At 50.8% G+C, this 12,214-nt stretch overlaps 1 protein-coding gene across 1 annotated transcript in view; it reads left to right on the forward strand.

Annotated features, from left to right (window-relative positions):
• The first annotated feature begins 982 nt into the window (after window positions 1-982).
• MAP1LC3A (microtubule associated protein 1 light chain 3 alpha) overlaps window positions 983-12,214 on the forward strand; it is a 39,910-nt gene continuing 28,678 nt past the window's right edge. The window contains exon 1 of the mRNA XM_075901538.1: window positions 983-1,158. Coding sequence (XP_075757653.1) covers window positions 1,119-1,158 — 40 coding nt within the window. The 5' untranslated portion in view covers window positions 983-1,118. The remainder of the gene's footprint in view (window positions 1,159-12,214) is intronic.

Below are 12,214 nucleotides of genomic sequence, written 5' to 3' on the forward strand. Positions count from 1 at the left end.
GGCGGGGGGGGCTATGGAGGGGGAAGTGGAGGCGGGGGGGATGGAGGGGGAAGTGGAGGTCTGAGGCGGGGGGGCTATGGAGGGGGAAGTGGAGGCGGGGGGGATGGAGGGGGAAGTGGAGGTCTGAGGCGGGGGGGGCTATGGAGGGGGAAGTGGAGGTCTGAGGCGGGGGGGATGGAGGGGGAAGTGGAGGTCTGAGGCGGGGGGGCTATGGAGGGGGAAGTGGAGGTCTGAGGCGGGGGGGGGATGGAGGGGGAAGTGGAGGTCTGAGGCGGGGGGGCTATGGAGGGGGAAGTGGAGGTCTGAGGCGGGGGGGGCGATGGAGGGGGAAGTGGAGGTCTGAGGTGGGGGGGCGATGGAGGGGGAAGTGGAGGTCTGAGGCCGGGGGGGGATGGAGGGGGAAGTGGAGGTCTGAGGCGGGGGGGACGATGGAGGGGGAAGTGGAGGTCTGAGGCGGGGGAGGGGGATGGAGGGGGAAGTGGAGGTCTGAGGCGGGGGGGGCGATGGAGGGGGAAGTGGAGGTCTGAGGCGGGGGGGCTATGGAGGGGGAAGTGGAGGTCTGAGGCGGGGGGGCTATGGAGGGGGAAGTGGAGGTCTGAGGCGGGGGGGGCGATGGAGGGGGAAGTGGAGGTCTGAGGCGGGGGGGATGGAGGGGGAAGTGGAGGTCTGAGGCGGGGGGGCTATGGAGGGGGATGTGGAGGTCTGAGGCGGGGGGGCGATGGAGGGGGAAGTGGAGGTCTGAGGCGGGGGGGCGATGGAGGGGGAAGTGGAGGTCTGAGGCGGGGGGGGGGATGGAGGGGGAAGTGGAGGTCGGAGGCGGGGGGGCGATGGAGGGGGAAGTGGAGGTCTGAGGCGGGGGGGCCGAGGCTGGGGTCTCGCGGGGGAGGGCAAGCCGGGGGGCGGGGCGGGGACGAATAGGGGCGGGAACACTGCACCGGACGGGTGTCGGCCGAAAGCGCCCTGCACCTCCCCTTTAAGGGCTGGGTGGTGACGTCACCGCCGTTCGCTGGCCGCAGGCAGTTGCTGCCGGAGCCTGGGCGCCAGACGGCGGCTGAGGCGCTGAGCGGGCGGCCCGGGCACCTGCCCCAGGAGCCCCTGGTCCGAGCGGCCCCGCAGCCATGCCGTCCGACCGGCCCTTCAAGCAGCGCCGCAGCTTCGGTGAGTGCGGGGCCCGGCGGGAGGGGGCAGCGCGACCCCCCCCCCCCCATGGGGCGCTGAGCGGGACCCGCCCGCCGCGCTCCGGGGCTCTGAGGGAGGCTGCCCCTGCTCAGGCCCGCGGGGCGCCCCGTGGCGGCCAGTGGCTCGCGGGGGCTGGGCGGGGCGAGCCCCTCGCTTTGTTGGGGTTGGAGCTGAGTGGGCGGGGGGAGCCGGAGGGAATTGGCAGCCCCGCCCCGCGGTGATGTCACCCCTGCATCAAGCGAAAGGAAATGCTGGTTTGCCCCAGGAGCCTGCAGAACCCATCGGCGGGAATTAGCGGTCTTAACAGTCAGTGGGGAGCACTGCTCCTGCGGCTTTGGGATGGCACGTGACTCTTGCTACATGTCCAGTCATGTGTGTGTTTTTCTCAGCCACCTCCTCCCCCTCCCAGAGAGAGGTTGATTAAGCAAACATGGCAGGATTCTAGCCTGTCTATTTCTGATGCCCTCCAAAAGCTTCCCTTTCAATCCCAGCAGGCAGTCCGTCAAGGTGTAAGACAAGCTTTTCAAATCATGGAGAGTCTTTGGTATCTATGGTTGTGACAATTTTCTTCCACTATTTGATCTGAGGAAGTGGGTCTGGCCCACGAAAGCTCATCATCTAATAAACCATCTTGTTAGTCTTTAAAGTGCTACATAGCCCTGTCTTTTGTTTCAGCTACACCAGACTAACACGGCTACATTTCTATGGCTACATTTCTATCTCGTCTGTTGTCACTGACGTGATTGGTGAAATGTGTGAGAAGCAGTATGTTCTTTTGCTCACCATGTAATATAGGAAAGAAATCTGTGCTATAAATGAACCTGCTGTAAATACAGTCTATTGATAGTAATGGAAGGCATGCTTGGTTTTATGTCTGAGGTTAATTTAACTTCATGTAATTTAGTTTCGTATTGTTAGAAATAAGTGATAGTTTTGATCTTGTATGACCTTTTTAGGCAAATATTAATAAGATAGGCTTATATTGTATCCTGTTTTCTCCTCTAGGGGATAAATGACTAATGCAGAGCAGTAATTTTTCTTAAGTATTTTGCTTTGGGGGAAGAGAGTTAATTGCTTTATGTAAAGTTTTCATAAGCCTCCATTTATGACCGTGTATGTCCCAATGCTGATGGATAATTGGAATCCAGGAATTTTGATGATGGGCACTTAAGAATGTAGGTAATAAATACACATTGAGGCTTGGAAAACTTTAGTTTCAAGATGGGTCTGAATTGTAATTTTCAGATCCATCTTTTGCTAAGCTTATGGGAGTTGTTCTGGCTTGAATCCCATTGCTAATACATAAACAAGCTTTGGGGAGCTAGACTTACAAACATTTTGTGCAGAAATGTGTTCGGTGCAATTATGATAGTTCTGTGTATCTGCAAAAACAAATGACCTCTGTGTTTGCAGTTACACCCATGCACCTTCCTTGTGTGTGAATATGGTGGTAGTAATCGTATGTGCAGATTAATCGTACAGATTATTGTATACATTTTTAAGTATATGCTGCTCTAAATAACTGGCACAAAAGGGGAAAGGTGGTGGTGGGGGGGGGGGTTCTTACTCTGTTTAGTGTATTCCTATATATTTGAACTTAGGTCTTTGTCCTTCTGAAAACCTTACCATGTTTGTCCCTAATTGGGGACCGGTGAGTGAGTGGCTTACCATGAGCAAGAGGCCTACCTTAAATTGTTCTAGTGGATAAGGCACCTGATTGGGACCCAGGAGATTTGCATGTACCACCAAATTGTTGTGATTTCAGTGCCTCAGTTTCCCAGTTGGCAAAATAGGACTAATTTGCTTATTCCTCTTTATAAAGCATTTTGAAATTGATCAGCCACTTTTCAGCCATACAATACATTAAGCCTTTATTACCTGAGTATGTGTGCCATCCTTTCAACCCTAGTGAGATGAATAATTCCTTTCCTTTTAAAGATCCTTCTGGTATCAAAGTATTCCTTGTTCAAAATACTGTTCTTCCTAAAAATATTTTTGAAGTTCAGAAGATATAATGCTTCAAACACAAGTGTATTTCATAACCATTCACAGAAGGTGCTATGATAGTGCAGATATTTTATAGGAGGAAGAAAATTAAAAATATAGTGATAGGCAGACTCTGAAAGAAGGCTGGATCAGTGCAGAAGTCAAGAGAACAATAAACTACCATAAACATGCTTCAGAGTGGTATCCGAGTTAGTCTGTACAGGATAAACTTAAAAAACAAATAGCATGGTAACACTTTAAAGACTAACAAAACATGTATATAGATGATATCGTGAGTTTTCATGGGCACAGCCTACTTCTTCAGATAACCATAAACATGTAAGATTTGACTGGAATGTTAGTAACGCGTATTGGTGGAAGCTGATGAAACTAGGGATGTTACATTGGATTAATTGGCTAATTGATTAATCGATAAGGGTGCCTCTGCCTTTGAAGTGTAGCAACAGACACTTTAAAGGCAAAAGCGCTGCAGGGAGCATGGAGCCAGCGGGGGAACTCCAGCAGTCCCCCATTGGCCCTGTGCTCCTCACAGCATTTTAAAGTGGCAGTGCCTCATGGAGCCCAGGGTCAGCAGGATAGACCTGGGTCTGGCCCCGGGCTCCACTAGGTGCTGCTGCTTTGAAGCACCCCCTAGTCTTCTTTCTCTTTCTGATAGAGGCAGCAAGGTGTGGGGGGAAGCGACTAGTTAGTTTCATCTAGGGTTGTGAACATCTGAAGCTTCTTTTTCCTAATCCTTTTTCCATAGACAGTAATTTGTCATGCTGTAAGTACTAGAAGTTTTCCACCCCAAGTCCAGTATCAACTGTTTTTTATTTTTATTATAATAGAGACCTCCATCGGGATCAAGGTCCCTCTTGTGCTAGGCACAACATGCAAGAAGACAGGTCTCGCCTTTTATTTTACGCAACAGATTCTTTCCCCTTCTAGTGAAACTGATGATCTGACTTTCAAAACACTAATCTCTTGAGAGCTATATATTTTTTTTAAAATAGTTTATCAGAAAACCTTATGTCCTTGGATACATGCCTACTCTTTGCATAATGCAGCTATTCAAAGGTGACTAAAATAACAAGAATAGCATGTCTATTTGGTTGGTCTGCTGCTATATTTTATACTCTCTTGTTAATTGTCTATCAAAAGGTGATAAAGTCCTTCAGAAAAACTTGTGGGTTCCTTTAGCAAATGTCTGCTTGTAATGTGTCAGGGGCAGCTGCTTGTTCTTCAGAAATCAGACAGACCTCTTAACTGTAGCTTGCCTAAGGCCACCCAAAAAGGCTCCTCTCCCTTCCTCTCCCCGCTCCTGAACGCAACCAGGATTAAAATAGCATAGGAGGGGTAGGGTGGTATAGAGAGGCTGGATCCAAGTGCTGCTTGTTTTTGTGTACTTTCCATTTGCCCTTTTGCTCCCTCAGCTGACTGGCTGAGCACTCTGGGGGAGGAGGGTCCATGTCCCAGGCATCTGAATTGGTTCATGGCTGGAAGTGCTCTGCTGGAGGATGTAAATAAAACATGTTTTTTTCTGGGAACCCTTGCACAACTGGAGCAGGAAGGAATTGTTTACGAGCAGAAGGAGAGGATGCTATGGAAAATATCACCACCCAAGCTATATTCCCAGCATATGTCTCTCCAGAAGACTGTTACTGAAGTTGATTCTCTCCTTTCCCTCCCCCCCCTTTCCTCCCCCCCCCCCCCCCCCCCCCCCCGGCCTTTCAGTGTTCCTTAGGAACTAAGGCTTCATTTTTCCACAGATTTCCTCTGTGTTCTTAGACTTTGTGCTGGACTAGTCCATAATAAGTGTTCCTGTTTCCTTGCCAAGTAATCCTCAGTTGCTTGTGGTAGTCCTTTCTGTCCCCAAACATACATTTGCTGATGTTTTAGCTTTTTCCTGTACTCAGACTACCCACCATGGTGAGTAAGGTCATGATGCTATCTAGCAGGCTGTCTGGACAGATCAAGGCAGCAGGCTAATTCACTCTCATGCTAATAGAAACCAAAGAAATATTAGACGTTCGGAGTGTGTTCAAACCAATTCCATTGGTAGACTAGAACAGGGGTGGAGAACCTTTTTTGCGTTGGGGGGCCACTGACCCACAGAAAAATCAGTCAAGGGCCATATGAAAGTGAAAAGCAAAAAAACCCAACCCTCACTGACATGGCCCCCGACTGAGAAGGGAAAAAACAGTCCCTACATTCCGCTTGCTCACACCTGGGCGGGGGAGAGGGGGGTAGGTTAGTAGATTCTGTTTGCTCTGGCTCCCCAATGTTGTCGGGGGGCGGGGAGGGGGAAGAAGCCCTGGAAGCCAAATCCAGGCAAGTTTGGGGCCTCATCCATCCCTGGGGCTTATGTTTCCTACCCCTGAACTAGAACGAAGGGGAACGTTCTCACATTACAGGAACACAGCATTTGCATTGAATGCTTAAAAATTAGTGAAATGCTTATGTTAACTTCTCTCATCTGAATCTTGTTAATTTACTTAGCCCCAGATTAAACAGATGTATTAGCATTAATATGTACAACTTCCTGGAAACTAATGAAGGATTGTTTCTGGCTATGCCATTGTTCCTGTAAACCAGGGATTGGCCATAAGTGGCACACGAGCCCATTTTTTTCAGTGGCCCTCGCTCTTCCTTGGCAGCAGGTTAGGCTTCAGTGGAAGGAGGCAGTGCTGCTGCTGAAGCTCCTCTGCGGTGCCTCTGGGGCCAGGTCCAGATTCTGTGGCCATGGCAGTTGCTCCGAGGGGGCGCAAAGCCAGGTAGGTCTCCCCCCCCCCCCATGCCCAGACCCCCACACTACAGTCTCCTTCACTCACTCCCCTCTCCCTGCCAAGACCCCTCACCCTTAGCCTGCTCTGATGCCCTCCCTTGTTCCTGCACCCTCCCTCCAGGCCAGACACCCTACCCCCATCCTGGTCCTGCATCTTCTCCCCCGACCAGCCTAACCAAACACCTATCCCCACGCTGCTCCTGCATCCACCATTGCTCCTGCACCCTCCCTTGCTCCTGCTCCCTTCACCTGTCCAGACGCCCTGTTCCCAGTCTGCTTCCATCCTACCTCCCACCCAGACCTTGCAACCTCTCCCCCTCCGGCACTGCACCTCCCTCCCAGATCCTGTACCCCATCCCTATCCCACTCGCTGTTAGCCCTGACTTGCACACTGAACCCCTCATTTTTGCCTCTACCCCAGAACCTAAAGGGGGCAGGCAGTCCCTAAAATTCACTTACTCCGGAATCCCAGAACAGTAAATCTGGCCTGTGGGGAAACCCTGAACCTCAGTCCTCCCTGTCCCTTCCCCTCACCCCGTGAGGCTGGATTGTCAGAGGAGTGAGGTGTCTCAATTTGGGGATATATGAGTGAGTGTTGGGGGTTTTTGGAGGTTTTTTTGCTTCTCACTTGTGTGGTCCCCAGCTGATTTTTCTGTATGTCAGTGGCCCCTGACCAAAAAACGTTTCCCACCCCTGCCATAAATAAAGAAAACATTGAAAACTTTTATGTTGGACGTAAATTAATATTTTACTTTATTTAAAATGAAGTTTGATAAACTAACATGAAAGAGTTAAAATGCTTAATCTGTTTAGTAATATAATCTCTAAAGGAGAATGTTTTTGTGTTTGTGTGCTAATAACTTGGACACTATAAGAGCTACCACAACCAAACTTTGCATGGGATAACCTTTCATCCAGGAGAAGGTTTTAAGGTACTGTGGGAGGGTGTGACAGGCCACACTCCCTCCCACACTAGCTCTGCTGGCAGCAATGCACTACCAGGCCGCTGCTGTTCTGGGTCTGTGGTGCTTGTGCAGAGGCGGCGCACAGAGGACCACCCTTAAGGCGCAGGCGTGCCTCAACCGGCATGCAAACCGGCAGGCAGGTGGACTCAGGAAAGGCAGGGGTGCCTTCAGGGGTGCTGGCATGGAAAAGGGCGCTGACGGTTAAAACCTGTGCCGGCCAGATACAAGGGGGAGGAGAGAGAGAAGAAGGAAAGGGGAGTGGGGTCAGCTCTCTTGCACACTGCCATCCCCCCCCCCTTCCCCGCCACCTCCCAAACTGCCACCCTGTGCCCCACATAGACAGAGAATCTGATTTTCTTCCACGACATCTGTCCAAGTACCACCCTATCTAATATATAAAGAAGAATGTTTGTAAGTTTGTGCGCTAGTAATTTGGACACTATTAAGGTACTTTTGGACCCAGTCGGGGTCCCGCCCTGCCCCCCGCAGCACCTGCGGCCCCAGGCACGTGTAGCCTCTCGGGACTCGCCCCCCTCCTGCCTACGAGGTTACATAACAGACCCCCTGTTTCCCCTCCCGCTGGTATGCAGTGCCCCCACCCCCTATGCATACAGTGGCTCGGGCACCCATCCTGTCCCCCACGGCACCTGCAGCCCTGGGTGCAAGCTGGGCTGCTCCTCCTCCTGTGTAACCTCCCCTCCACCCTGGGTCGCTCCCCACCTGCCACTTCCTCCCCCCCTCCGGAAACCAAAACCAAAGCCAGCCAGCCTTACTGCTCAGCTCACTGGGTTTATCCGAGCAGAAGGAATCTGTGTGCCTGCTGCAGTGCAGGGCGGAGAAGCCAGGTTAAACCCTGGATGCGTTACACCCGTGGTCACCAACCAGTAGATTGCGATCTACCGGTAGATCTCAGGGGCTCCAAGAATAGCTCTTGAGCCCTCTCTGAACTGTGCATCTGTGCAGTGTATTTACATTAGATTTCCTCATGTAATGTAGGCGGGGCTTCAAGGAAGGGGCGGGGCAGTAGATCTTCGCCTGTTCTGAGACTTAAAAAGTGATCTTGGGTGTAAAAAGGTTGGAGACCACTGCGTTACACTGCTGTGAAGCCAGATGGCTGCTGTTCGTGCTGTGAGTGGGGCTCTTCTGTCTGGTTCCAGCCGTTGGGGTTAGATGTGAGCTCTGAGCTTTTGCTTGCGAAGGCAGGGCAGGTGGATCCCTGAGCCAACCTTGCAAAGAGAAGTTCCCTTGCTACTGGCCACATGACTGTACTGTTCTCCTGGGGGCTGGCTGCTCGGTCCTGGGGGGAGGAGGGTCCTGCTGCTTTCAGAGGGTCATGTGTGGGCCAGGAGCCATCAGCTCCCAGAGTTTGTGGCTCTGGGGGTCCCCTGGCTCAGGGTCCCCTCCTTTCCTAAATTTTTTAAATTTTGTTCCTCCGGTTTCCCAAGCAATGCCAGGTAAGCCCAGCTAGTTTAAATTAAACCATTTTCCCTATCTGCAGCTGGTTCAGAAAATATGATCACCATACCCAGCCTGCCCCTTCCCCCTGCTCCCCACTGCATGCAGATCCGTAAATAGAAGTGAGTAAGTTAAATCTTGGTACGCCACTTCTGAAAGGTTGCCGACCTCTGCTGTAAGCTAATGTTGTTTGGGGGCTCGCTCTAACCTGCTTTATCTATAATTGCCCATCAAACTGGATTGGAGCCTTTGGAACTGTAAATGAAATAGCAGTGTTCAACAATGGAAAATACACTAATTTTGTTTGTGTTGAGTCAACAAAGCAAAAGGGTGTGCTGAGTACACAGACAGTTTTCAACTCTACGAAGATGATTACATGAAAGTGATTCTGCATTTCTGAACTGAGGGATTTTTCACCCAGAATCCTGAATGGAGATTTGGGGTTACCCTGAGAGACTTACCGAAACTAACACATTACAGCCGCTCCCCGAGTTACGAACCAACACTTGGTCCGTAACTCGAAGTGTTCATAACTCAGATTACATAGAGTTACACGGCGACCGCGCTGTTGGTAAGCGCGGATCGCCGTTCGAATCTCGGATCCGCATTTATGACCACTTTGGTCGTAAGTGGGGGTGGTCGTAACTTGAGGAGCAGCTGTACATCTCTGCTATCAACTGTACTTAGAAACAGTGACTCCCCTATTATATACTTTACCTGCTTTAACTTCTCATTTCATTTCTTAACGAATACATCTTGGCTACGTCTAGACTGGCACGATTTTCCGCAAATGCTTTTAACGGAAAAGTTTTCCGTTAAAAGCATTTGCGGAAAAGAGCGTCTAGATTGGCAAGGACGCTTTTCCGCAAAAGCACTTTTTGTGGAAAAGCGTCCGTGCCAATGTAGATGTGCTTTTGCGCCAAAAAGCCCCAATCACTATTTTAGCCATCGGGGCTTTTTTGCACAAAACAGCACTGTGCTGTCTACACTGGCCCTCTTGTGCAAATGATTTGCGCAAGAGGGCTTTTGCCCGAACGGGAGCAGCATAATATTTCTGCAAGAACACTGACAATCTTACATGAGATCATCAGTGTTCTTGTGGAAATTCAAGCGGCCAGTGTAGACAGCTGCTTTTGCGGAAAAACTGGCCAGTCTAGACACAGCTCTTTAGTCTACTAGAGAAATTGGCTGTCGGCATTGTCTTCGAAGTGTGATCTGGAGCAGCCATTGCTTTGGGGTAAATGACCGATCCATTCATAGAATCATACAGCCAGAGAGCTGAGAGAGACCTTAGAAGACCATCAAGTCTAGCCCCCTGCCCAAGGCAGGACCAGTCCCAATTAAATCAACCCAGCCAGGGCTCTTGATTATTTGGTAAATTTATATCTGTGATTGGAGATGTGTGTTCTACTTTGAAGAAGTAACATTTAAGCTTATAAATAATTTGAGAATAAAGAGACTGAGGACCATGCCAGCAAAAGCTACAGGGAGGCACTTGCAGATGACAACCGCTGTCTGTTTCTCAGAAAGGGCATTTACTCGTCCACTTGCTTTTGAAATAGGAACAATGATAGCTACTGAGTGAAGGCCCAGCTTATCTGTATGCAGAGCACTTTCATAAATTATGTGAACCTAATATAAACACTATGCAGAGACCAGAGGTTCTTGCCATCCCTGCTTAGCAAGATGAGCTGGTGTGTTCCAACTTTATTTCCAAACATTTGTTGTTTTGTTCCACAGTCCAGAACTGTTTGCCACACAAATTAGTTCCATGCTGCCTCTTATGTTGAAGTGTGGGGAGATTTGGTGAGAGTACTGAACGTATATTAAGAAAAATCAGTTTCTAGTTGATAATCAGGTTTAAAAACCACTAAAGCACAACCGGCCCTTTTCCTAGCATGAGCCTAGATCAGGCTCTCAGACTATGGCCCAAGCAGTTCCACAGTCTGGCCCGCACATGGCTGCTGGCACGAGTCCCTGCAACCCTGGAGGGGTCTGTATTCCCCCCTCCTCCCTGTTCAACCCAGGCATGTTAGTGTGTAATCAATCATGTACAAGATTAATGGATAAATCTGGTCTTATTGGTTAATCCTAATGGTAACAGGCCTCCCCCCCCCCCACGCTGTCTCTGTATCAGAGGTAGCAATGGGAGGGAGGTGTATGCAGGTTACTATGAAACCCTCCCCCCCCACACACGCGCACACTGCCTCCTAAAAAAAGCTGGCTTAAAAGCCAGCTCCCATGGAGACACCTGTCTCTCTCTCTCTCTCTCTGCTGCTGGAGGAGCCGTACGCACTAGAAGCCAGCTTTCAAGGCAGCTTCCTGCATGTACCGGCCACGGAGCTGCCTGCCCCCCACACTGCTCCCTCTCTATCAGAGGTGGGGGGAGCTTAAGAGCCATCTCTCCACGAGCAGTAGCTTCCACTGCCCCCTGCATGTAAACAAGTAACCTCTAAAAATGTCAGCAGTTGTGTTTACACAAATACCCGATTATTAACATCCCCAGTCCAACCCCTGCTCCGCTTCTCTCTCCTCTTACCTTAAGCCCCTTTCCCCATGGGACATGAGCTTGGGGATTACTCAGGGGCCTAGCGCAACAACCTTCACCACAGTAGCGGGAAGCAGAATGCCCCTGCCCCAGTGCAAGCTGGCTTGGGTGATAGTGCTGAAGTGGAGCAGGTTGCTGTGTAGCTCTGCTTCCCGCCTCCCCAATGAATGTATGGGGGCCCAACCCCTGCTGCTGGCCCCAGCCCACCCTGAACCCCGGAAGTGAGTATGGGAGATTATCCCATCCATAGGATGGTTGGAGCGGCTGTTGGGAGACCTGGGGTGGCTGTGCCAAACAGTCCTATGGATGGAATGGCTCTGCACATAACTCCCCTGGGCCACAGGAATATGCTGGCATTGGCATTTACATAGCAGCTGGAAGCCTCAATAGTCCTACTGTGCTGCTGCTGGGAGCCTCGGGGGGGGAGGGGGGGGAGTATTAAATCACCCAGGGGTGGCAGGTGGGGCCGGGAGGTGCATGGGAGCACATGGGCTGGTAGGCAGGGCCTGCAGATGTGTGTGTGTGTGTGTGTGGGGGGGACTTTCAGAGAGATACATATTCTGGATCTGTAGGGGGGGGGGGGGGGGACCTGCTGGTGCATTAGGAGAATTTGAGGACTGGAACTGGCTCTAAGGTAAATTGAGTTTGAGATCTGTGGTCTAGATGCTTCCAGTTAAATAAATGGAGATTGAGTTTGAGATGTGTGGTCTAGATGCTTCCAGTTAAATAAATGGAGATTGCCTATCTCCTAGAACTGGAAGGGACCTAAAAAGGTTATTGAGTCCAGTCCCCTGCCTTCACAGCAGGACCAAGTACCATCCCTGACAAATTTTTGCCCCAAATGGCCTCTGCAAGAATTGAGCTCACAACCCTGGGTTTAGCAGGCCAATGCTTAAACCACTGAGCTATCCCTCCCCCTGGGTTATTTGGTGGCTGGCTGTCAGCACTTGAAACTAACCAAGGGGAAGGTTTATATTAGGAGTGTTAACCCATGGAATCTGGAGCATCTCCCTGCTTGCTGCAGGCAGTGGGCTGCTCCAGCCCTGCAGGGGGCCCACCATGAACAGGGGCTGCTCCGGCAAAGCTAGGAGCCAAGAGCTGGTGGCAGCTCCAGCACTCATGTGGGGACTGGGACCCTGCCCCATCATGGGGCTGAGAGCAGGAGCCCTGTGGGACTTGATCCAAGCCCCTTTCAAGTTAATGGGAGACTGTTAATGTTATTGCTGAGAATCATAGAATCATAGGATTGGAAGATACCTCAGTAGGTCATTGAGTCCAACCCCCTGCCTAGAGCAG

Source organism: Pelodiscus sinensis, chromosome 18 (assembly GCF_049634645.1).
Source record: "Pelodiscus sinensis isolate JC-2024 chromosome 18, ASM4963464v1, whole genome shotgun sequence".
Classification (NCBI taxonomy): domain Eukaryota; kingdom Metazoa; phylum Chordata; order Testudines; family Trionychidae; genus Pelodiscus; species Pelodiscus sinensis.